The sequence below is a fragment of the Perognathus longimembris genome, chromosome 5 (assembly GCF_023159225.1).
Source record: "Perognathus longimembris pacificus isolate PPM17 chromosome 5, ASM2315922v1, whole genome shotgun sequence".
NCBI lineage: Eukaryota > Metazoa > Chordata > Mammalia > Rodentia > Heteromyidae > Perognathus > Perognathus longimembris.
This window is the reverse complement of record NC_063165.1, coordinates 64,255,145-64,280,783: the sequence shown is the minus strand read 5'-3', so window position 1 is coordinate 64,280,783 and position 25,639 is coordinate 64,255,145. Positions and strand designations below refer to the sequence as shown.

The window sequence follows — 25,639 nt, the reverse complement described above, 5'->3', positions numbered from 1 at the left end:
CTCCCTCCCTCCTAGAAGGACTGGATCTCAGCAGTGCTAGGAACTCTTCAGTTTCTAAATTCCTTCTTGGTTTCTTCATTTCACTTGACTCTAGGGATGACAACAGCTACAGCTACCTGTGACATCTTAAGAATTTCCTTTTGCATAATACAACACATAGATGAATTTCCCCTAGCCAGGGCTAGGGTAGATGAAGCTCAGGGGTAAGAGTACCTGTGAGATGCTAGGTTTCATCCCCAGCATCGCGGAACAAATAAATGAAATTTTCACTGGTCAAATTTCTGGTGTTGCTTTTTTTTTTATTTTTATTGGCTGGATGCTGACTGATTACGATGTCCTCATGTTCAAGAAGCAGAATCCTGACTTCAATCCTGGCTCTAATATTGCCTTTTATAATACCTTTGTACCTTAATACTTGAAAACTTGTTAAGATGTGGGAAAAGCAATCAGCATAGTTATTAAAATAATGGCCAACTATCGTTAGCTATTATTATTCAACATCAGCCCACTAAAAACAGAAGGTAGCTTGCTACCTACATACCAACTAAAGACAGACTTCTGCAATCTCATTAAACACAGACAACTAAAGATCACAAGTAAAAGCTTCACTCAGGACTTTTCAATCTATTTATCCAAATACATATCCAATAAATTAGTTGTCAAGGCACAACTGGGACAAAAGGCAATTATAACTTATAAGGGGCCTTCCAGGGGCTGGGGATATGGCCTAGTGGCAAGAGTGCTTGCCTCGTATACATGAGGCCCTGGGTTCAATTCCCCAGCACCACATATACAGAAAATGGCCAGAAGTGGTGCTGTGGCTCAAGTGGCAGAGTGCTAGCCTTGAGCAAAAAGAAGCCAGGGACAGTGCTCAGGCCCTGAGTTCAAGGCCCAGAACTGGCCAAAAAAAAACAAAAAGGGGCCTTCCATTTTATCAACCTATAGTATACAGCCTTGCATTAAGAAATATTCTTTATTAAACTTGTTCATTTCACTTTTCCATATTAAATCTATTAATGTCCATTAATGCATATAGTATTAACTTTAACACTAATGATCCTCTCTTAGAAACAAATGATGTAATAGCAAATTGAGTAGGATGTAATAATTATACAGACACTTGACAAACCCAAAAAACTACTTAACATGAGAACTAACATGTTATCTCATTTCTATTTATGCCATTTGTGTAGAAATTTAAATTACATTTAAGAATTGATGACACAGGTCAGTTCATATCCTCACAGTACTGCATCCGATTTTCTACAGCAGTCATATACTCACCCTAGTTCTGTCATGCCATCCAGAAACTCCTGTTTGGAGAACTCACACTGTGTTGCTGCTCTGAACTTCCATGCAATGATCAACACACTAATGCTGGCTGGATCAAGTGCCAGGTCATCACAGAACTGCTGTATACCATCTATTCCAATTTTATTTTCATCTTGAGGATCTTTAAAAATAATATAATATCAAATTAGTGGTATACCTTATTATGATACATTCTTAAATTTCAAAGGCAATGCTGTACTTTCCATTTTAAAGCAGGTAACAATACACCAAAAACGTGTAACAATATTACACTGATAGCTGAAGTCATTTTGCCTTCTAAACAGTATTATCAAGATGAACAAGAGGATATATATGTAGATGTATACATTTCTAAAACTCTCATTTATCCATATGAAAAAGTCCCATATCTGTACATATTCAGGAAATCAAACATTCCTATGTAGGGGAGGAGGAGTTCTGATTGAACACAGCCATATTTAAAAGTCATTTTAAGATAGCAGTCTTAAATACAGAAGTTCTTTTTTTCTTGAAGTTCATTTTACCATTACAATCACTTTTTAAAAGTTATCAGAGAAAAACTACTTTGGTTTCAATAATATAAACATGTTATTTAAAGAAAAAAAACAGTATTATTTACCACAGGAAAATTTTATATTGATAGAACACAAGTATAAAAGCATCCTTATACTATTATCAAATATGATTTACTAAAATCTTTCTAAAAACAATCTGGCAATAACTCTACCAGTAATAAACACATTGAGCTAGAGCGCAGCTTAGTGGTACAGTGCTTCCCTGGAATGTACAAGCCTCTAGTTTTAATCTCTATATCACAATCACAATCTCTCTCAATCTCTCTCTCCTTTTCATTTTTTTAAAGCACATCTTTGACTTTACAGCATGAGTTAGCATGTAATATAATCCTATTAGAGGGAAAAATTCATATACTTTTCTCCATGTATATCTTTATAAACATGAAAGACATGGAAGGAGGCCTGGGATGTAGCTCAGTGGCAAAGCGCTTGCCTAGCAAGTACAACATCCTGGGTACGATCCCCAGTACCAAAAAAGAAAAGACAAACCCAGGGGCTGGGAATGTGGCTTAGCAGTAAAGTGCTTGCCTAGCACGCATGAAGCCCTGGGTCAATTCCTCAGCACTACATAAACAGAAAAAGCTAGAAGTGGCGCTGTGGCTCAAGAGGGAGAGTAGCTAGCCTTGAGCAAAAAGAAGCCAGGGACAGTGCTCAGGCCCTGAGTCCAAGCCCCAAGACTGGCAAAAACAAAACAAAACAAAAAAAACCCAACCCAATGAAAAAGACATGGAAGGATCCATACCAAGCTACTAAATATTTCTGAAGGAAAAGACAACCTAACTATTAACTCATCACCCACAGCCCTATGCAAACTAGACAAGTGGCTCTACCACTGAGCTACAACCCCATCCCCAGTCTCTTGATAAATGTACTGCTTTTCTCCCCCACCCCTTTTATTTCTTTGCCAGTACTGGGGCTTAAACTCTGGGGCCTGAGCACCGAGCTTCTTTTATGCTCAAGGCTAGCCCTCTACCATTTGAGCCATGGCGTCACTTCCAGCCTTTTCTGTTTATGTGGTACTGAGGAACTGAACCAAGGGCTTCATGCATATTAGGCAAACATTCTACCAGTAAGCCACATTCCCAGCCCATCTTTCTTTCTTTTTTTTTTTTTTTTTTAAAAAAAAAAGAGTTAGTTGTAGAGCTTTCCCAGTGCCTCATACATACTAGGCGAGCATTCTATAACTGAGCTACATCCTCAACCTTGTTAAACTTTTTAAAGTAGATATTGCTTTATAATTCTTTTTTTTTTTTTTAAGTCACTGTGTTGTGTTAGTCAGGTGCCAGTGGCTCACACCGGCCGAGATCTGAGGATCCCAGTTCAAAGCCAGCCCAGGCAGGAAAGTCCTTGAGACTCTTTTCTCCAATTAACTACCAGAAAACCAGACAGGGCACTGTGGCTCAAAGTGGTAGAGCACTAGCTAGCCTTGAGCTGCAGAGCTCAGGGACAGCACCCAGGCCCAGAGTTCAAGCCCCATGCCCAACAACAACAACAAAAGTCACTGTGTAGCCAAGTAGCATTGGCTCATGCCTATACTTTTAGCTTCTCAGGAGGCTGAGGTCAGAGGATGCAGTTTGAAGCCAGTCCAGACAATAAAGACTATGAAAGTCTTACCTCCGACTAACCACCAAAAAGCCAGAAGCAGGGCCACTCATGTGGTAAAGCGTAAAGAAACTCAAGGACAGTGCTCAGGCCCTGAGTTCAAGCCTCAGGAATGGCCAGAAAATAAAAATAAAAGTGTGCACATTCTCATAAAATCTGGCTCAGCTGAGTTTTAGAAAAATGAGGGGTGGGGGTGGGAATGTGGCTTAGTGGTAGGGTGCTTGCCTAGCACGCATGAAGCTGTGGGTTGGATTCCTTAGTACCACATAAACAGAAAAGGCTGGAAGTGGTGCTGTGGCTCAAGTGGTAGAGTGCTAGCTTTGAGCAAAAGAAGCTCAGGGACAGTGCCCAGGCCCTGAGTTCAAGCTTCAGGACTGGAAATAAAAGGGGGGGGGGAAATGGCCCACCACCTCCCATTTTTAAGTTGGACAATAAAAAAAGAAAAAAAAAGGAGAGGATAATAAAGAGATCCAGGAGATATTTTGGCAAGGAAGAAAATAATTTCTCCTTTCAGATCTCTTGAAATAATTTCAAGATCTACAGAGTTCTGCTGGACACACCACTCAAATTATATTCTACATAGTAGGGTCATTTCTCCCAAGCCCATAACTTTGGGAAACCTGGTCAAAATATTTAAAGTTACAAACACTCACCTTTGTATCTATTGTATAGTTGTTCTAACTTCTTCCTGTCCAATGATCCTTTTACGCTTTCTCGTATATAAAGTTCAGGATTTTGGAAAAAATTATCTGTTGCAACATCTAACTTCCAGTCATTTTGAGAAAGACAACTTACTGCTGTTTTTTCACTAGATTGTGTGAAGATCATAAACTGACGAACTTTATCCTTCTGCGATGATTTCAACTTGTTCTATTGAAACCAGAAAATAAACTGAAAGTATGTAAAAATCACATGAGACTCTAAATATTTCTATATGAATGACTGGTCATTCTAAGTAATAGTTTACTCATACAATACTAAAATATTTAGCTTATGACTTATTCTTATCTATTGTTAATCATCAAGGCAATTTTAAAAATATGGAATATGAAATCTGTCATTTTCAAAAAGGAACTAGCAGCACAAAGGTAAGGAAATTCTCGCCTCCCTGCACTTCTCCTCAGGTAGGCCCAAGTACATGGATAAAGACTCTATAAGGGAAGTACCTCAAAACCTCAAAGAAGATGCAGGACCCTCAGCCAAACGACCCTGACAATGAGGTGCAAGTGTTCGCTGAAGTCCTAACAGCCATTACAAAGCATATAGAGTACCATGCTCCTCAACAGTATCTGCCTTGTTTTCTTACCATTTTTACCAAGTAGAGAAAGGCAACAGAGTATTAGTATCTTACATTTCTCCAGATGGTACTCAGGAACCATATTATTATTACTAAATTCCTCATATTTTCACTCAAATGGGAGGGGAACATCTTTCCTACTGAGATACTTTTTAATAGGACTTTCCCCTCTGCTTCCCCTGAAGGACTCATCCTCAGCCTGAACCAGATTTCCTCTTTTCACTTGCCCCACACCAACAAGAATTCATTTCCCAGGGACCAGAACCCAAAGTAAAATGAGGTAGGGCAATTGAGCCCACCACTCTCTCCTGGTAAAGACCACATTCCAGCACCTAGCACCATAACCAACACTCACCAGGCACCTGCTCTCACCCCACACTAGATTCCATTTCTCCCCACTATTAACTCTTCGTCCTCTCATGTCCCAATACCATTGTCTAGCAAAAAACTTTTGCTGCTGGTCTTATACTACTATACTAAATGAGAGGGGAAAGGGCTGGGAATATGGCCTAGTGGCAAGAGTGCTTGCCTCCCATACATGAAGCCCTAGGTTCAATTCCTCAGCACCACATATATAGAAAATGGCCAGAAGTGGCGCTGTGGCTCAAGTGGTAGAGTGCTAGCCTTGAGCAAAAAGAAGCCAGGGACAGTGCTCAGGCCCTGAGTCCAAGGCCCAGGACTGGCCAAAAAAAAAAAAAAAAAAAAAATGAGAGGGGAAGGATGTAACTGAGTTGAATACATATTAATAGACAAACTATTCTATAGCTTAAGCAACACATTTGAGAACCTCAGAATCTATGGCTGGACAGGTGAGAAAACCAAGGTTTTTGCTCTCTAAAATCACTCAGGTTGTTTAGTAGAAATAAGACAAGAACAAAGCAGTCTCACAAATGAAAGTCTTAGTAATCTTTTCATTAGTCACAATGCTTGCTGTACATATTTATAAAGATATATTTCTATCTGTCACAATCTTAGTAAAACTAAGACTGTAAAATCAAATATGAAAACCAATTCTATCTCTTACAGTATAAAATGTGTATGCCTAGGGATCTGATCAATCTGCTACATTCTTCTCTTTGCAAATTTTACTGTTTATGATTAAAGATTAAAATCCCAACCTCTGTTCTCCATTAAAACTAAGAAACTAGCCCAATGGTGGCTCACACCTTTAATCCAAGCTATTCAGGACACTGAGATCTGAGGATCGTGGTTTGAAGCCTGCCCAGACAGCATTTGAAACTCTCTCTAAAAAAGCCAGAAGTAGAACTGTAGCAAGTGATAGAGCGCAAAAAAAAAAAAAAAAAGTTGAAGGGCAGCACCCAAACCCTGAGTTCAAGCCCCAGAACCAGCACCCTAAGAAACCTAAAAAACCCTAAGAAATTACATATAAATTCACTAACCTCCTGCTAACTCCTAATGCTGCCACCTGACACTAAATAGGATATATCACACTAGACAACTCATCTCTCAAAGAACTAGCATTCTTCCTTTTTGAAAACTTACTTCTCGAGATTTTTTTTTTTTTTTTTTTTTTTTTGGCCAGTCCTGGGGCTTGGACTCAGGGCCTGAGCACTGTCCCTGGCTTCCTTTTGCTCAAGGCTAGCACTCTGCCACTTGAGCCACAGCGCCACTTCTGGCCGTTTTCTGTATATGTGGTGCTGGGGAATCGAACCCAGGGCCTCATGTATACGAGGCAAGCTCTCTTGCCACTTGGCCATATCCCCAGCCCTCTCGAGATTTTTTTATTCACAATGAAATCAAATACCAAGGAAGGAAACTATTTAAATTTCTGAAATTAACTCAAACTAAATAAGAAATGATTTCAACTTGTTACTGCAAACTATTTTTAAACTTAGTCACCCTTTCTCCTCTGAGCCTTTCAGGCACAGAGAAGTACTAAGGGCCACTTCAGTCATCAGTGACTGCTGCACAATGCTGTGTGAGGCACTGGACACTAACCTGAAAGCAGACCAACCAAAAGCCATATGGAAATCATAATAAAAGCTAATACAGAAGCCAGGCACCAGTGGCTTCTGCCTATAGTCCTAGCCAGTGAGGAGGCTGAAATCTGAGGGTCACAGTTCAAAGCCAGCCTGGGAAGACAAGTCTGGGAGGCTCTTATCTCCACCTAACCAGCAAAAAGGCAAAAGTAGAGCGCCAGCCTTGTGAGTAAACTAAGGGAGAGCATGCGACCCTGAGTTCAAGCCTTAATACTGGCACAAAAAGTAAAAATAAAGTAAAATCTAAGATTAACTTCTTGCCTAACTTTTCTCCCATTCTCCTAAGTGATGGAGGCAACAAAATAACCAGGCTTATTTGAGGTTTTGCCATACTGTATGTATTAAAACAAGTGCTCTGGGGCTGGGAATATGGCCTAGTGGTAGAGTGCTTGCCTTGCATACATGAAGCCCTGGGTTCGATTCCTCAGCACCACATCTATAGAAAAAGCCGGAAATGGCGCTGTGGCTGAAAAAGAAGCCAGAGACAGTGCTCAGGCTCTGAGTTCAAGCCCTAAAAGAACAAAAACTACAACAAAAGAACAAAAACTACAACAAAAGAACAAAAACTACAACCCTTCTCCCCCACAAATAAAAGTTTCATGAAATTACCAAAAGAAAAGTGCTCTGTACCCTGAAGTTTTAATCATCTTTATTGAAGACAAAGTTTTAAAAAACATGCAAATTAAATAATTTCCCCAAGTAATAAAGAGATGTTCTCGCTTATTAATAATCTATCAGAAAGCAAGATATTAGAAAACACCCATTTCCAATATAATAAAAACTAATGGAGGACACCTGACAAAGAACTGATAGTGTAGAGAGACTCCAGCTCTGCCCAGAGATTATGGCCATTCCTTTCCTGCCAAGTGTGTTAACACTTTCCACCTTGTGTACTTAGAATGTACTCTCATCGCTGTCAGCTTTCTGACACTACTTCCCTACTTGGAAGGATATACTCATTCTGTAGTCTCAAAGACTGTTAAATTACATACATGTGCCCTTTTCTCAGGCCTGTTTAAAACCCAGGCCACGGGGCTGGGGATATGGCCTAGTGGCAAGAGAGCTTGCCTCGTATACATGAGGCCCTGGGTTCAATTCCTCAGTACCACATATACAGAAAACGGCCAGTAGTGGTGCTGTGGTTCAAGTGACAGAGTGCTAGCCTTGAGCAAAAGGAAGCCAGGGACAGTGCTCAGGCCCTGAGGCCAAGGCCCAGGATTGGCCAAAAAAACCCCAGGCCACACAGTTAAGTGGCCAACTTGCCTGATGGCAAGGTGTTCACATTTTGATAATATGGCATCAACAGTTTAAATTTCTTATCAACTTAAGCAAAAGGAAAAAGTGTGACTAACGTAAAGAGAATTGTTTTATGAGGGGTAAGAGGGTAGAAGAAAAAGCAGATATTTCTCTTTCTACTATGAACCTAATAGGGATCTTCCCAAGAGCAAACCATAACAGCTGCAATGATTCAGCATTCAAATGTAGTACTTTAAGACTTACTCAAAAAGAACAAAGTACTATGTTGAAAATGATCTGTACAACTTATGGGTAGGGACAAGGGCAAAGGAAGGGGTGACACTGTCCAAAAAGAAATGTACTAACATTCTGACTTAGGAAACTGTAACCCCTCTGGTACATAACTTCTATAATGACAATAAGTATTTTTATTTATTTTGTTTTTGCCAGTCATGGAGCTTGAACTCAGGGCCTTGGCACTGTCCCTGTGCTTCTTTTTACTCTACAACTTGAGGCATAGCACCAGTTATGGCTTTTTCTGTTTATGTGGTACTGAGGAATTGAACCCAGGGCTTCGTGCAGGTTAGGCAAGCACTCTACCACTAAACCACATTCCGAGCCCTAAATATTTATTTTTAAGAGGAACAAACAAGAGTGGTAATCAAACAAGACTAGGTAATGTATCCTTCAGTACCTAAATATATTTAAACTACATAGGCGGGCTGGGAATGTGGTCTAGTGGCAAGAGTGCTTGCCTCGTATACATGAAGCCCTGGGTTTGATTCCTCAAGCACCACATATATAGAAAACGGACAGAAATGGCACTGTGACTCAAGTGGGAGAGTGCTAGCCTTGAGCAAAAAGAAGCCAGGGACAGTGCTCAGGCCCTGAGTCCAAGCCCCAGGACTGGCAAAAATAAATAAATAAGTAAAAAAATAAAACTACATAGGCATTATCAAGTTTTCGAGGAAACTTCAAAATGTGCAAAATGTATAAAACATGGGCTATATTTTAATTATTTTAAATTCTAGTCAAGGGGCTGGGAATATGGCCTAGTGGCAAGAGTGCTTGCCTCGTATACATGAAGCCCTGGGTTCGATTCCCCAGCACCACATATATAGAAAATGGCCAGAAGTGGCGCTGTGGCTCAAGAGGTAGAGTGCTAGCCTTGAGCAAAAAGAAGCCAGGGACAGTGCTCAGGCCCTGAGGCCAAGGCCCAGGACTGGCCAAAAATAAATAAATAAATAAATTAATTAATTAATTACTAAATTCTAGTCAAAAAAAGGTAGATGATGAGTGAAGGAGAGGAAAAAATGGTAAAGAGAAACAGAAAAATCACTGTCTCTCCTAAGAGGAAGCTAATCATAATTTTATCAAAAATGACCACAGAACTTTTTTCATCTGGACAGTAAAAAAACTTATTTGTTCATCTTTCCAAAATAAATAAAATAACTACATTATTAACACATACACTTAAATCTTGCATATATTCACATTTCTTTTTTACTCAAGAAATATAACTCACATTTAAAATAACAGAACATAGAGAGTTGTAGAGTACATACTTGGCATATACAAAAGTTTAATCCTCAGAACTGAAATAATCAATCTGAAAAAAATTCAGAAAAATAGTGTTTCTTTGGTTACAGCCAAGAATATAGTCAAGTGTATTTTGCCACTAAACCTACTGTAATAGAAAAATGGAGGTTCAAAACTCTATTGCAAAAGTAATAATGAGAATAGTAAAGTTAAGGAAATCTACCCACTATATTTCCCCCAAGAAAAACAATGAAGATGGGAAAATGTCTTTTTTGATCAACTAATACCTAACAATTTCAAAACAAATAATTCAATGAGAAACTCATACATATTATGATCCACTTCATTTTTTTCTATTAGCCTTAAATTTTAACTTCTCACTTTCAACTTCAATCTGAACTCTAGAAACACACAGACACACAGACACACACACACACACACACACAATTTTAAGTTTTAAAGGAATTTCTCTTCAAATGTAACTTGATTAATCTAGTTCAAAAAAGTCATGTTTCAAACATCAAAATCATCCTGAATTTTCATTAGCTTAGTGTTAAGTCACAGGTGACTATCACTGTTAAGTTTTAGCTTATGAAATTTAGAGTCGTTTTAGTCTAAAAGAATCATACTCTTCATATGCAATACATAGTATCTGCAGACACAGCTGAATGTTACTACTAGTTTCGAAAACCACTCTTTTATAGAATTTATAAAAAGCCTTCACATAGATTATGAGTCAAGTCAAAAGGGCAGGAAAAATCAACTCAAGGAAGGAGACTACTTGCTCCAAAATCAAACTTCAGTTTGGGGGTAAAGTTCTACTTCTGTATAAGAATCTAAGTAAGAGGAGGCCTTCCACTTTCCTCTATCTGAACAAGAGAAACAATGTATCCTGATTAGTGCAGACTCATAGACCTAACTAGCAGGAGTTCAACTGCACCTGTACCTTCAATTGCTATGTGATTTGGAGAAAATTGTTTAATCTCTCTGGTTCAATTTCCTCATCTATACACAGGTATTATAGTTTTACATATTTAACTTGAATTCATATAACATTAGCATATAGTAAAGACTCCTTACAAGTCCATAAACTAAGGAAGAACAGTCAAGAGATAATAGCCCAGACTGGCCTTGATCTAATGGTCCTCCCACCTCAGCCTCACAAGTGCCAGGACTACAAGTTTGTACCACTGTACCCTGCTGGCACTTAAGTACACTCACCCAAAAACCAGTTAAGCCACAACACAACTCTGATGCCTGGCTTCAGCAAAGCATAAAGTCTTCCTATTTATTCTAGTTACCTTCAAGTGAAAGGGAAAACAAAAAAGGGCAAAAGGGCAAGCACTAACTTCCTAGTGAGTGCTGGGTGAGGTGGGGGGGGGGGGTCACAAGCATCAGTTTCTTCACCTACTTTTAAGGAAAAGGAAGGGAGGTAGTGGAATTAACCTTTCCCCTTTCACATACAATTAGAATTCTAACTAAAATTATCCCACTAAGCAGTTCCTTACAATCTAACTAAAAGGCATTATCCTTTCCATAAGGATGGAATGTTTATAGTGTTTTGGTGGGCAAGGGGGGTTGTGAGGGAAACAGGCTAGACTTTTTTAAGACAAGTAATACAACAGAAGAAATACTATGTCTCCCATGTTGTCACAGTCTATCTTAAAAACAATCTACAGCTTTGGTAAAGAGGTTAAAAAAAAAATCAGAGGATACTGGTAGTCAAGGTTACCTTTTCCAGTGGGAAGGCTCAGAGCTCAGCCTCTTGAATAACTAGGATTACAGGCATGAGCCACCAGCACTGGGCTTCATAAGTTTTTCAAAAATATCCTCTTAAAGGAACGTTAAACAAAATGACTTTCTCCACACCACTGTTCAGAATTAGCTCATTCAAGAGATGGCTACCATCATAAATACAAAAAAGGTCTTGATTTTAGAACACAGTATGTTTTGACCAATAAGTTATTTTTGCTAGTTCTGATTACCTACAAGACAAAAAGAACCTTAAAATTTTAATTTTGTTATCCAGGTTTCAATTGTTCACTCAAATTTATTGTTTGAACCTCTATCAAGCAGTCAAAATAGCTAATTGAAATTTCCTTTCCAAATGGGGTATATATTGGTCCACATCAATAGTCCTAACCACCTAGGAGCCTGAGATAAGAGGATACTTAGGCCCAGGAGTATGTGCAAGATCCTCAACACAAAAACAATTACCCCAGAATCAATTATACTTCTATAGATAAATTATCAAATAGCTAGCATACAATAATCATACAATACTTGTTTCCTAAGAATTGTACCTTTAAAAAATGAAAACTAAGATTTGACATCTACGTACACTCTGAATAGAAATATTAGGATCATATAACAATAAACACCAAGTGTTTATTAAAATGAAAATAGCCAATATAACGGAATAGGTTATGTATTTCAGCAACTTATTTTTATGTTCAGTGTTAAGGCAACAGGTGCTCACATCTGTAATCCTAGTTACTTTGGAAACAGAGACTAGGAGGACCAAGGTTCAAGGCCAGCATAAGTGTAAGACCCACATCTCAATCAGTACCTGGATGAGTGCCTGTCATCCTAGCCATAAGAGAAGCTTAAATGGGCAGATTACAGTCTAGGCCCAACCCAGGCATACTTACTAAAAAATAAAGAAGGCAAAAAAGGGCTGGGTGAGGCTCAAGAGGGAGAGTGCCTCCCTGGAGAAGGGCAAGACCCTGAGTTCAGTGATCAGTACCACCAGAAAAAAAAAAAAAAAAAAAGCAGCTTATTTCTGCCTACAATTGAATCCTATTAACTGGAACTATTCCTCTTCATTAAATGGCATTGCAACTTGATCCCCACATAGTTAAGTTCATGGGTTTGGTGGAGACTTTGTGTTTTGAGACAGGTTATACTATACTATGTATCCCAGGCTGGTCTGAATTTGCTACATAACCTCTGTTGGCCTCAAACTCATACTCATGATCCTTTCCTGCACTATCCAAATGCTAGGATTACAGGTACACACCACCTGGGCCTGAATCTCCACATACTGAATTTAAAAGGAGGCTTTCTAGGGTTGAGGATGTAGTTAGTTGTTGAAAGCTTGCCTAGCTGATGCCCAGAATCAGCACTGAAAAAAAATTTTTTCCTCAAGTTTTCTTAATGCTTAGCCCAACTTAAGAGACCATAATCATAACAGCCATTTGCTCCAAATGAGCTCTACTCTTCAATTTAAAATAAATTAATTAATAATTTTATTTCTATTTTCTTTTACCACAAGTACCAAAAGTCCTCGGGGGGGGGGGCGGGGATAGGTGTGGGGGAGTACTGGGGTTTTGAACTTGCTAGGCAAGCACTCTGCCACTTTTCCTCTCTCACACTTTTGCCTGGCCCAGCACTGGATTACCATTCTATATTTACCTTCCAAGTAGCTAGGCTTACAGGCATGATTTGATTTTCAATTATGTACTCAATGTTCACATCAGGTCATTTGATTTGATATGGAAACAACTAGGTGGCCTTCAATATGACAAGAAAGAAACCAAGGTGAAACCAGTCAGAAATTCCACACCTGTGCTAAAATGGTGCTTGCTAGTGGACTAGCCACTGGGGAAAATATAGAACCAGAGACCATCCTTCTAATCTCTGCTCTGCTACATACTAGCTTTTTACTGTGGTCATATTATCTACAACCAAGTCTACATTTCCAGATATGCTAAAAGGAGGTCGAAATAATACCTATTCATAAGTGGGGATACAGATTAAATAACTGATCTCATTCAGCATATAATACGTTCTTACTAAATGTCAATTTCCTCTCTCGCCAAAGGCCCATTTTCTGCATAGTCTCACTAAACCACATGCAAACCAGCAGAACACATTTAACTATCTATGAGAGAGGTTTTATTGTGTTGTTTTTATTAACAGTAGTAAGATTAAGTAAACTTGATGGTCAACTACATTTTATTGAACGCTAGACTGTCATCCTAAACAGAACTTAAAACTTTGTGCAGGTTTGCTGGGCACAAGGCACCAGCAGTTCATTCCTGAAATCTAAGCAGCTCAGGAGGCTGAGATCTGGGAATTGAAATTTAAAGCCAGCCCAAGCAGAAAAGTTCAAGAGATAGTATCTCCAATTAATCAGCAAAATGCTGAAATGAACCTGTGGCTCAAGCAGAGAGCAAGGCCCTGAATTCAAGCCCCAGGACCCATATGAAATAAACCACTTTATCACTTTTTACATATAAGCTTCACGAGAAAAAAAAAACTCTAATTCTAATAACTTTCTAAAAAACTACTCAAGAGACTTAGCTCCAATTAATGCCAGAAAGCCAGAAATGAAGCTGTGGCTCACCATCCATGAGCAAAATGCAAAGGCACACTGCACATGCCTAGGCCCTGAATTCAAGCCCTAGTACCAGCACAAAAATAAATATAATTATCTACTGTCATAGGACACTAAGTTGCACAAGAAACAAGGACTATCTCACCACTCAGAATCCCTTACTGGATTCCCATTTCTATTAGGAGGTAACTTTACAATGTTCACTTATGCCTATCCCCACTCCCTAACATTCATACCTTATTTGCTCTAATGAACCTCTCTACACACTCACATATTACTCCAGCCACACTGATCTGACTTTTCCTCACAATCTCCACTATACTTCTGTGTGACTTATACTCTATTTCCTCAATGGTCCAGACACCATTTCTGCAAGTCCACTCCCACCATGCCTCAGCACTCCAATCCTCTTCCCCACAGCACTCAGCACCTAACACAGTAAGAAAATTCCAAACTATAGTTATTGCTCTTTCCCTCCTTAAAGGTAACCCTCCACAGAATAATGCTCCTTTTCAGTGACACACACACACACACACACACACACACACACACACACACACATCCTCGGTGCCTTCAACAGTGTCTGACATGGGACACATATTCAACAATTTTCTAGATGAACTAAGGCCCTCCTTTAATGTACTTGCAGATATACAAAAGAGCTTGTAACAAGTTCTGGAGAGACAACGTGAAATAGATTTTGACTTACAAGTTCCAATGCATGCAGAAAACATGATCTTTTTCTTTTTTTCTTACCAGTCCTGGTGCTTGGACTCAGGGCCTGAGCACTGTCCCTGGCTCCTTTTTGCTCAAGGCTAGCACTATGCCACTTGAGCCACAGCGCCTCTTCTGGCCTTTTCTATATATGTGGTCCTGAGCACTTTACCACTAGGCCATATTCCCAGCCCCCAGAAAACATGACCTTTAATTTCCAAGTCCAGGGCTGGGAATATGGCCTAGTGGTAAAGTACTTGCCTCTTATACATGAAGCCCTGGGTTCTATTCCTCAGCACCACATATATAGACAAAAGCCAGAAAGTGGTGCTGTGGCTCAAGTGGTAGAGAGCTAGCTAGCCTTGAGCAAAAAGAAGCCAGAGACAGTGCTCAGGCCCTGAGTCCACGCCCCAGGACTGGCAACAAAAACAAAACAAATAAACAAATTTCCAAGTCCATACATTTTTTAAAGAGCCATTAAAAATAAACTCCACGCCCCAGGACTGGCAACAAAAACAAAACAAATAAACAAATTTCCAAGTCCATACATTTTTTTAAAGAGCCATTAAAAATAAACTAACATCATTAACCACCCATTAACTCAAATTTTACTTCATAACATACACACCATAATATTTAAGTTGTCTTGTTTAAGTAACAATTTAGTTTTAAATGAATATTGCAACCATTTCTCTAGAATTCATGAGATTTCTTTCGTTCTAACGAGTTAATTAGATATTTGAGACCATTTCAGGTCTAAAAATTCTGACACTGACTTTATAAAAGCCTAGTAAGTTAAACAATCTTTACACATCTCATAAATTTAATTAAAAAAATCATTAAATACCAAATTATTAAGCTGGGTAGACCTTTAGACGTCATCAAATCCAATCCTGTCATAAGAGGCAACTCAGACATTTTGCATAATTTTTCAAAAGACTTTCAAAAACTAGTATGGGTCACATTCGTGTAATCCTATCTACTCAGGAGGCTGAGATCTGACGGTGGCGGTTCAAAGCCAGCCTAGGCAGGAAAGTCCATGAGACTCTTATCTCCAATTAATCACTAGAAAGCTGAAAGTGGCTCAAGTGGTAAAGCACTAGCCTTGAGCTGAAGAGCTCAAGGACAGCATCAAGGCCCATGCCCCACAACAGACAAAAAAAAAAAAAAATGTAAGGTCTTAGTTTGGGATTATTTTGGTTTGTCTTGTAAGAGAGGTAATTGAATAATTCTTTCCTTACAGAAAACATTTCAGGTATCCCATCATTTAGGTGTGTCCCAGAATTGACAATAATGTCATGTAGAAACTGTTTACACTACACACACACACACACACACACACACACCAATAGCCCCCAAACTATCAAGAAACAATTACAACTTCACAATAAAATATCTTAACTATAAAATTCTTATAGGCCCATGTGAGCTACACTAAAGGAACAAGAGCATAGCAAGACAACTGTGATGACACAAACTGAGTTCAGCCAAAACAGAACATGTTTTAATGATAGGTTGTTACCACCGGTACAAATACAAGACTTAATGGCTAAATTCCAAAGCTATCTAATATAAACTAAAGGACAGACGTTTACAAGCTCCAACCCATGCTGAACACTTTGCTCAGCTAAATTCATCAATCTCGAATTCCTGAAGAGGTGTTGCACCTCCTCAGACCTAGGATCCTAGGGAATGTGGCTCGATAGAATACCCTAACTATAAGCCTGCCTTTCAGTGCTAAGTGTTTACCAAGGAATGCATTTCATTACTTCAACACTGCTATACTCCAGTAAATACCTAGTCTGGAAACTCCTGTGGAGTTTTAAGAGGAATGCCAATGAACCTGCTCAAATACTTAAGAAATTAGAAACTGTTGAGGTACCCTGGTGCAGCTTTTGAGTTTACATTGCAGTATCAGCACAAACATCGATCTGTATTTCACAGGACAGTTTTCTTACAAATAGAAACGGTAATGTCTCATGGGACTTACCATGAACAGAAATCTTGAACAAGGAGTAAACCAGCATACATATATCCATACACGACAGCAAAATACTGCCAAGCTGGAGGATGGGACTAAATTAAGAGTCCTTTAACAAAACCAAAGACAACAGGGCATTCCCTAACACCTAAATTCTCTCTCTCTCTCTCTCTCTCTTTCTCTCTCTCTCTCTCTCCCTCAAAGAGGCGTTAATGTTCCCCAAAAGCAAAAGGACAGTATCACTTTTACTATTCATACAGTAACCTAAGTGGAATTCCACACAGCCCAGCCTGTAGAATACCAAACCACACTTCTGGAAAAACAACAAACAAGGAACATCCACCCAGGTCAGGCACTTAATTACCACCGTAAACAACTGGACTCCAAGGGTTTCTTCAAGCTTGGATGACTTTTTTTCCCAAATAACAAATAAGCGAGGAGCAACTTGACAAACTGTTGTTTTTCTTTTAGTCACAAATGGTCCTGAACTGCTATAATAAAGCCATTACTCCTCCCATCCTAAGCAAATAAAGTAGGTGCTGGCGAGTCAGCGCGTCTGCTTCTCCTCATTTTTATAGGAAACAGGTTGCACTTCCGGACCCCCACCCCAAGCTCAGCGATCTCCCACGTTTTGCGGAGGTCAGGAGAACCTCCACCAGCTACGAGCCCAGTAAAACTCATTTCCTCCAAAGCCTGGGGCGCCGCGGAGGTGATGGAGAAAGGGAAGGGGCCGGTGCCCCGCGCTCTCAGCCCCAGTGCCGGGAGACCTGCGGGGTGCAGGAGCCCGGGCGGCGCGGCGCGGGCGAGGCGCGCCGGCAAAGTCGTTCCAGTGCCCGAGCCGAGCCGGGCCCAGCCGGGCGGCGAGGGGGGAGCGCACCCGGAACCCGGGACCCCCGGCCAGGCACAATGGGGCCGGCCCCGGGGACCCGGCAGCGCCGGGCCGTTGCCCCTTCCCCTCCCCCGCCCCCAACGCCTTCCTCCCTCCCCCCCAAAGCCCGCGCCGGGCCCCGCCGGGGCTCCCGCGCCCCAAACTCGCCGGGGTTCCCGACTAGGCCCGGCTCCGCGCCGCCTCCTCGGCTCTCGCGTAGCGGCGGCGCCCGGGCGGGAAGGAGCGAAGGAGGAAGGGAGCGGCGAGGAAGCGAGCCCCCGCCCGGAGAGCGGGACGGAGGCCGCGGGGCCGGGGCTCGGGGCGGCCGGGCCGCCGCGGGACGGAGGGCGGAGGGCGGCGGGCGGGAGCGCAGCGGGGCGGGCGGGAGGGCGGCCGCAGCGCCTCACCATGTTGGTGTCCTCCAGGCCTCTCCCCTCCTCCTCCGGCTCCGCAGCGAATGGACGGCGGCGGCGGCGGCGGCTCCTCTCACGGGCTCGCCGGGCTCCCGCTCATGCGCAGTGCGGGGCGGCCCCGGCGCGGCCCGCGGAGGCTGCCCCGGGCCTCGGGAGGCGGAGGGACGCGGGTGGCGGCGGCGGCGGCCGTCACGGGCTTTCCCGGGCGCGGGGGTCCCCGGGCGGGGGGCGCTGGGGGCGGGCGGGCGGGGGGTGGGCGGGACGGACGGTGCGCGTCCTCCGCGCGCCGACATCCTCCCGCCGCGTCGCCGGCCTCCCGCGCGGCAGGGTGGGGGCGCCGAGGGACACCCCACCTCCGCTTCTCCCGCCGCCGCTTCCGCCCGCGGACGGCCGCCTCCGCACGGGCCCGGGAGACCTGCGGGGGCCGGCGCCAGAGGGACAACCGAGGCACGCGGGTCGCCGCTCCCCGTCGGGACCGAAGAGAAGGAAGAAAACCGGGACAGCCGCGCTGCCCCCTGTGGTCCCCCGCAAGCCAGGCTCCGAGATCTGGTCTGCACCCGCTCCCCCACCCGAACAGCCCGGGACACCTCAGTCTAGCCGCCCGCAGCCCCCGGGTGACTGGGCACTGGGCGTCGGAGGCTGCGGCCGGAGCCCAGGGGGGGCCCAGCCTGCTGCCTGCTGGGCTCGGCGAGGCCCAGGTTACAGCCTCTCCGGGTACGTTTTGGGGGCAGCTTTACACCCAGGATTCACTTCACCCCAGGTAGACGAATCTGGCCCATCCCTGGGTTCTAAGCCTGCTTAGGATGAGGATTTAACAGAATTCTGAGCAGGGAACCCAGTGGGCGAATATGTACTTGGAAGGAATACAGAAGACTTGCCTTAAGAAAAAGAAAGCACCTTCACACACAAAGGACGGAAATAAGGAAATGGACAGCCCCACGCAGAAAGTCACAACGGAGCCAAGTCAGTTTACATGCGTTACGTAATACTACCATCCTGAGTAGCCTCACCTCGGCAGAAGCGGAGGTACCAGATCACTCCTAGAACGTAGTCTTCTTAAAATGACTCTTTTGATAACTCCTATCACTTCCTGGAACCTGCCGGGTATTAAGGATCTTCCAAATTCTACTAAGGCAGAGCATTAATTCATTCTCCCCGCCACCATTTAGTGTGGACACTCACATGGCAAACTTGCTAGATCCTAAGGAAACAGTTTTGCAAGAAATGGCAAGGTCTGCCTCATGTAGCAAGCCTCAAATCAGACTACAGGCCATGAATATTCTCCAGGAATTCACCTAGCAACCTAAAATAGTAACATCTAGGGTCTTAGAGAAGAGGAGGGACTGTCTCTCCCGTGCTACTCTGTTTTACTTCATTAAAGTGTAATATAGCTTGTGTGTTTTCTTAAGCTTTTGCTAATTGCCGACTCCAATGGACAATTCATAACTCTTCTCCTTAAGCTCTTTCCTACACTAGAACACTTCCTCCTTTAAGTTCCAGCGTTTTCCATGACTCCATTTTTCTCTATGTTCTCTATCCAGAAGCTTAATTTCTAGCTCCAAAGGGCAGGCCTACACCTTATTCTGGTCATTTTGCAGGCCACAGAAGCCCAACAAATCCAAAGCCCAACTCTCTTTCCTGTCTTTTCACCAAATCATACAAAGTCAAAATTAAAGCCATCCACAACTTACTATTTCATCTCCTTTAAGCTGTTGTCAATCACTAGTTTTTTTTTCTTTTGACTAACTTTGAAATATGCACTCTACCTTCCATCTTAGCCAAGACTTTATCATTTTATCAGTTGCTTTTTTTTATTTATTTATTTTTGCCAGCCCTGGGACTGAGCACTGTCCCTGGCTTCTTTTTGCTCAAGGCTAGCACTCTACCACTGTCTCTGGCTTCTTTTTGCTTAAGGCTAGCACTCTACCACTTGAGCCACAGTGCAGCTTCTGGCTTTTTCTATATATGTGGTGCTGAGTAATGGAACCCAGGGCTTCATGTATAAGAGGCAAGCACTCTACCACTAGGCCATATTCCCAACCCTTGGTTGCCTTTTTTTTTTTTTTTTTTTTTTTTTTGGCCAGTCCTGGGGCTTGGACTCAGGGCCTGAGCACTGTCCCAGGCTTCTTTTTGCTCAAGGCTAGCACTCTGCCACTTGAGGCACAGCGCCACTTCTGGCCGTTTTCTGTATATGTGGTGCTGGGGAATCGAACCCAGGGCCTCATGTATACGAGGCAAGCGCTCTGCTCTTGCCACTAGGCCATATCCCCAGCCCCCCCCTTTTTTTTTGTCAGTCTTGGGGCTTGAACTCAGGGGCTGAGCACTGTTCCTGGCTTCCTTTTGCTCAGGGCTAGCACTCTACCAGTTGAGCCACAGAGCCACTTCTAGCTTTTTCTGTTTATGTGGTGCTGAGAATCAAACCCAGAGCTTCATGCATGTTAGGCAAGCTCTTTACCATTAAGCCACGTTCCTAGCTCACCTCGTATACATGAAGCCCTGGGTTCAATTCCCCAGCACCACATATACAGAAAATGGCCAGAAGTGGCGCTGTGGCTCAAGTGGCAGAGTGCTAGCCTTGAGCAAAAGGAAGCCAGGGACAGTGCTCAGCTCCTGAGTCCAAGGCCCAGGACTGGCCAAATCCAAACAAACAAACAAAAAAAAACCTACCATCTATAAAAGCTGGCCAGTCCCCCTTCTTCAGACTCCAGAGTGCTGGTGCCCAGGTGTCAGTAGCTGAACTTTCATCTAATCGCCTGGCCTCTACACTGCGCCAGGGCTGTCTTTCTATAATGCAAATCTGAAATTCTTCTCAAAAACTCTCCAAGGACTGACTTAGCACATGCCTCTCTGTTGTAGCCTACAAGGTCCTCTACCTCTATCCATCTATTTTTCTTGCCATGCCTCATGACCCTCCACACAAATGTAACTCATTTTTCTGTTTTAGCAAGCTACGTGTACTTTATGTTTTCTTGGTTTCTCTTATTCTGCAACCCCTAGCATACTAGCTAGCATGGAGCTAAGGACGTTTCCTGTCTCATGCACTGTTCTAACCCCATTACACTCTCTTCACCCTCACTTCAACGGTCTGGGCTATGCTCAGAAATGCCCATTTTATAGGAGACAAAACTGAAGCCCAGAGAGATTAAATAACATGTGCAAGGTTCCACAGCAAGGAAGTAGTAGAGCTGGGATTTAAACTCAACCTGGCCTCCATAACCAACTCTCTTACCAGACTGAGCACTGCTGTATTACAGAGATCAAGTTACACAGATCTTTTCATTTTCAGTGTCAAGGCATTGCCTGATCTATGTAGTACATGTCTCTGTGTATGTGCTATCACTCTTAAGTCTGTGCCTAAGTTTGTGGGTGTAGTTCAGTGGTGTAATGCTTACGTAACCTGTTCCATGACATTGGTTCCTCCAGGCCCTAGGTTCAATCCCGTACACTACCAAAAGCAAAAAAAAAGAGCCCATATTGTTCATTACAGTGATGGAATGGCCCCTGACAGATGTATGCTGTACCACGTGGTCAGATGGTAAATGTAGGAGCAACTGTTCCCATCTTTTCACTTTCTAGCTCAGAACTGAATGTGAAATAGGGAATAATTCCTCAATCATCATTGCGTAAGACAAGCATATTTGTTAAAATTGTCCTTATTTTTAAAATGGAAGAGTGTACTGAAGATAAAACATAAATTACAATATTTGATTAACAGAGAGATACTCATTAACAGGTTCCTGTTACTTTTTTTCATAGGGTTTCAAATATTTGACTTAAGGCTTTGAGTTTTCAAAGTACAGAATTGCTAAAGATTACCTTGTTTTGGTTTTTTTTTTTTTGGTCATTCGTGAGGCTTGAACTCTGGGCCGGGCACTGTCCCTGAGCTCTTTTGCTCCAGGCTAGCACTCTTATCACTTTGAGCAACAGCACCACTTTCTGTTTTGAGTGGTTAATTGAAGATAAGCTTCTCATGCAGACTTCTGCCTGGGCTGGCTTTGAACTGAGATCCTCAGATCTCAGCCTCCTGAGTAGGTAGATAACAGGCCTGAGCCGCTGGTACAGGGTGAATACTTTTTATAATAACAATCTCAATACAATAAGAAGATAGACACGCTGGGAATATGGCCTAGTGGTAAAGTGCTCGCCTCGTATACATGAAGCTCTGGGTTCAATTCCTCAGCACCACATATATAGGAAGAAAGCCGGAAGTGGCTCTGTGGCTCAAGTGGCAGAGTGCTAGCCTTGAGCAAAAAGAAGCCAGGGACAGTGCTCAGGCCCTGAGGCCACGCCCCAGGACTGGCAACAAACAAAACAAAAGAAGAAGACAGACACTGGTAGCTCTCCTGTAATCCTAGTTACACAGGAAGCTGAAATTTGAGGATTGAAGTTCCAAGCCAGTCCAGGCAGGAAAGACTGTGAGGCTTCATTTAACCACCAAAACATTATTTTAAAAAATGCAAGTTGCTCACTGAAAAAACAAAACAAAAATGCAAGTAGAGTTATGGCTCAATTGATAGAGCTGAACAAAGCCTGATATAGGTTCACAGTCTCAAGTTCCCTCCAAACTCACAAGAACCTTGAGTGAAAAAGCCAAGTGAGCACCAGGCCTGAGTTCAAGCCCCAGTATACATACACACACACGCACACACACACACACACACACACACAGAGAGAGAGAGAGAGAGAGAGGAATCTATGTGCTGGTGGCTTATGCTTGTAATCCTAGTTAGGAGGCTGAGATCTGAGGACTGTCAGCCTGAGCAGGAGTCTGTGCAACTCTTATCTCCAATTAAACACACACACACACACACACACACACAAAAAAAAAACAAAAAACTGAAGTAGACCTATGGCTCCAAGTGGTAGAGGACTTGCCTGGAGCACGCAAAAGGTCAGGGACAGTGCCCAGGCCCTTAGTTCAAGTCCCAGATCCAGGAGAGAAAAGAAAAGGAAGAAAGGAAGAGAAGAAGGGAAGGGAGAGGAGGGGAAGAGAGGGGAGGGGAGGGGAGGGGAGAGGAGGGGGAAAAAATAAACAATCCAGCTGAAATCTATCCTACCTCTGTTTACATGCACATACACTGTACCTATAACTATACTGAAAAATGTAGAGTATTTCTACATATGTGCTATTTTATAGTAAATCATTTAATCTGAAAATAATTATTGCTGCAAAAGCGTAAAAATTTATGTACAGATGAATATTCACTGATAAAATAGTTCTAATTTTGTTTTTTTAAGAAAACATAAAATGAAAGATCCTATATTTCTAGATTCTGTCTTTAGCACAAAGAGCACAAGAAATATGAAAGGACAGATTGCTAGCATTCCTGGTAGATCATCGAGCTAAAATTAAACCAGGGTAACTACATATAGGACTACGGTTCAAAGGCACTGTTTAAGATGTACAGCCAGCAGCCTCTTGCATTTAATGAGTAGTCTCAGTTTTGTCCAATATTTACATATCAGGTTAAGCTTGCCTATTTATACATATGTAAATTAGTGTCCAATGCATCCTATTTTGGTTTGAATTAAACAGGGCTTTCAGAGCTGTTATGTATATGTGTGTGCCGGTACTAGAGTTTGAACTCAAGGTCTTATGCTCTTGTTTGGCTTTCTTGCCTAAGAATGCCACTCTATGTCATGAACCACACCTCCACTTTTAGCTTTTTTCTGTTAACTGGAGAGAAGAGACTCTTGGATTTGTCTGCCTGGCCAAGCTTCAAGCAGTGATCTTCATTCAGATCTCAACCCCCTGATTTGCTAGGACTATAGCCTGGCAGGCACCTGGCTTGTGGTCAGTTTATCTGTCTAGAATTATGAAAAAATTGTGTCTCTGCTGGCAGTTGAATCCAAGGCCACATGCATGCTAAGCACACACTGTGTCACTGTGTTTTACTCCCAACCCCCAGAATAAAACAATTTAAAAAAATAAATAGATAGGATTAGGCATCAGGATTACACAAAGTCTAAGGTTGGGGCTATGGTCCCAAGTTCACTCCAAACTCTGAAGAGTTTCGTTTAGACATAAAAGCTTTCCTTTTTCCCCCACCCCAATAGACATTACCAGTGAAGCTGAAGGAATGACTGCCTGGGACTCTTTCCTCCACATTCTGAACCATTCGAAGAGGGCTCCTTAATCAGGACAAAGGGAAAAACCTCAGGGACTGTCCCCAAGAAATTAGGCATCATCAACCACTTCATAATATAAAAAGCAATATTCTCATAGATCAATTCTAAATAGCAAAATCAGAATAATCACCAGAGCCAGTCTGTCACCTCAAGGTACATGTGGATATGTTGATTTTAGTTGCTCCACACTCATGGTAGAGGAATGGACTTGCAGTAACAGCCAGGAACTGGAGGGCCAGCCATGGGCAACTATTGGAAACCATCATTGATGACCTCACAATGTCCCAGAGAATCTATCCTGAACCCTCTTGCCAAGCCCAGTTTGGTGATAACTAGATGAGACCACAGCTCAGCTTGAGGTGTTTATTCTAAACAATTCTGTTCAATAGCAAAAAAAAAAAAAATTACTGAAACAATAGTGACTGCGATAGATCCAAAGAGCAAGGTAGATGACACCTTCTAATCCCCCCAATAGAATCTGGGGTATTTATCCCTATATACTTTTGTTAAATTACTGAGACATTTTCCACTAATGGTGACAGGAATTCTGGAACTGAATCACTCCCTGCTTTCCTGTCTTAATCAGTGGGTACAGTATAGAAGGCATGAAAATTCCTCTGGGACTTGATATTCTCAATTACAAAATGAAACAGTTGTGTTGAGTTATAATACATATTCCATCAAACCCTAAATTTGTTGGCCTCTTTCCTACTAGACTATTGTGAGCTGCCCTCAAGTATCAGGAAATAGCACTCCTGTAATTCCTTGGGAGGCTGAGGCAGGAGGTCCTACTCACATTGAAAGCCAGCCTGTCAATAAATATATAAGTAAATAATCAGGTTAGAGTCAGTTATATTCACTTATTCTCAGTATACAAAGTCTCTAGGCTAGCAGGGATTGCCAAATATAATACAACCACAAACTCAGACTAAATGTAAAGTTTCATAGTGCCTAATAGTGACATTTAAATACATTTTAAAAAGGCCTTGTATATTTTTATTAACACAATTTAATCCAAAGTAGCTAAAATATTAGCATTTGAAATATTAACATTTCAACAGAGATTCAATGTAAAGTATTTCTGAGACATTTTTCAACCACTTCTCATAGTAAGTCTGAAATTTGATGAGTATTTTCTACCTAAAGTACATCAGAATTGTGGCTGGCCACATTTAAATGCTCAGTTGTCACATATAGGAGTGGTCCCTATAATAGTCTGCACAGTCTTAGGCAGTAGCTCTCTTCTTGAAGTAGATGCTCAACAGTTAGCTCAACAATAAATATTCTTACCTTCAGGAAAGAAAAGAAAATTGGAAAGTAAATCTGAAATATTAGTCAGGCCACAGTGGCTGATACCTATGATTCTAGCTACTCAGGAGGCTGAGATTTGAGGATCACAATCAAATCCAGCCTGGACAGAACTCTTATCTTCAATTAACCACCAAAATACCAGAAATGAGCTGTGGCTTAGGTAGCAGAGCACCAGATTTAAGCACAAAAGTTTTAGGACAGTGCTCTAGGCCTCAGTTCAAGTCCCAGTACTAGCATTAAAAAAATCTAAAGTGGGCTGGGGATATAGCCTAGTGGCAAGAGTGCCTGCCTTGGATACACGAGGCCCTAGGTTCGATTCCCCAG

General features: G+C 42.1%; 1 protein-coding gene across 3 annotated transcripts in view; it reads right to left on the bottom strand.

Moving 5' to 3' along the window:
* Positions 1-18,058, bottom strand: part of Dcun1d1 (defective in cullin neddylation 1 domain containing 1) — a 37,643-nt gene extending 19,585 nt beyond the window's left edge. Inside the window, exons 1-3 of one of the 3 annotated variants that reach the window (XM_048347040.1) lie at positions 17,870-18,058; positions 4,142-4,358; positions 1,285-1,453 (exon numbers count right to left, since the gene is read on the bottom strand). In XM_048347040.1, coding sequence (XP_048202997.1) covers positions 1,285-1,453; positions 4,142-4,358; positions 17,870-17,872 — 389 coding nt within the window. In that variant the 5' untranslated portion in view covers positions 17,873-18,058. Of the gene's footprint in view, positions 1-1,284; positions 1,454-4,141; positions 4,359-16,603; positions 16,745-16,958; positions 17,470-17,869 lie in introns of those variants that run through there. The other 2 variants (XM_048347042.1, XM_048347041.1) reach the window with 2 other exon arrangements.
* Between the last annotated feature and the right edge of the window lie 7,581 nt (positions 18,059-25,639).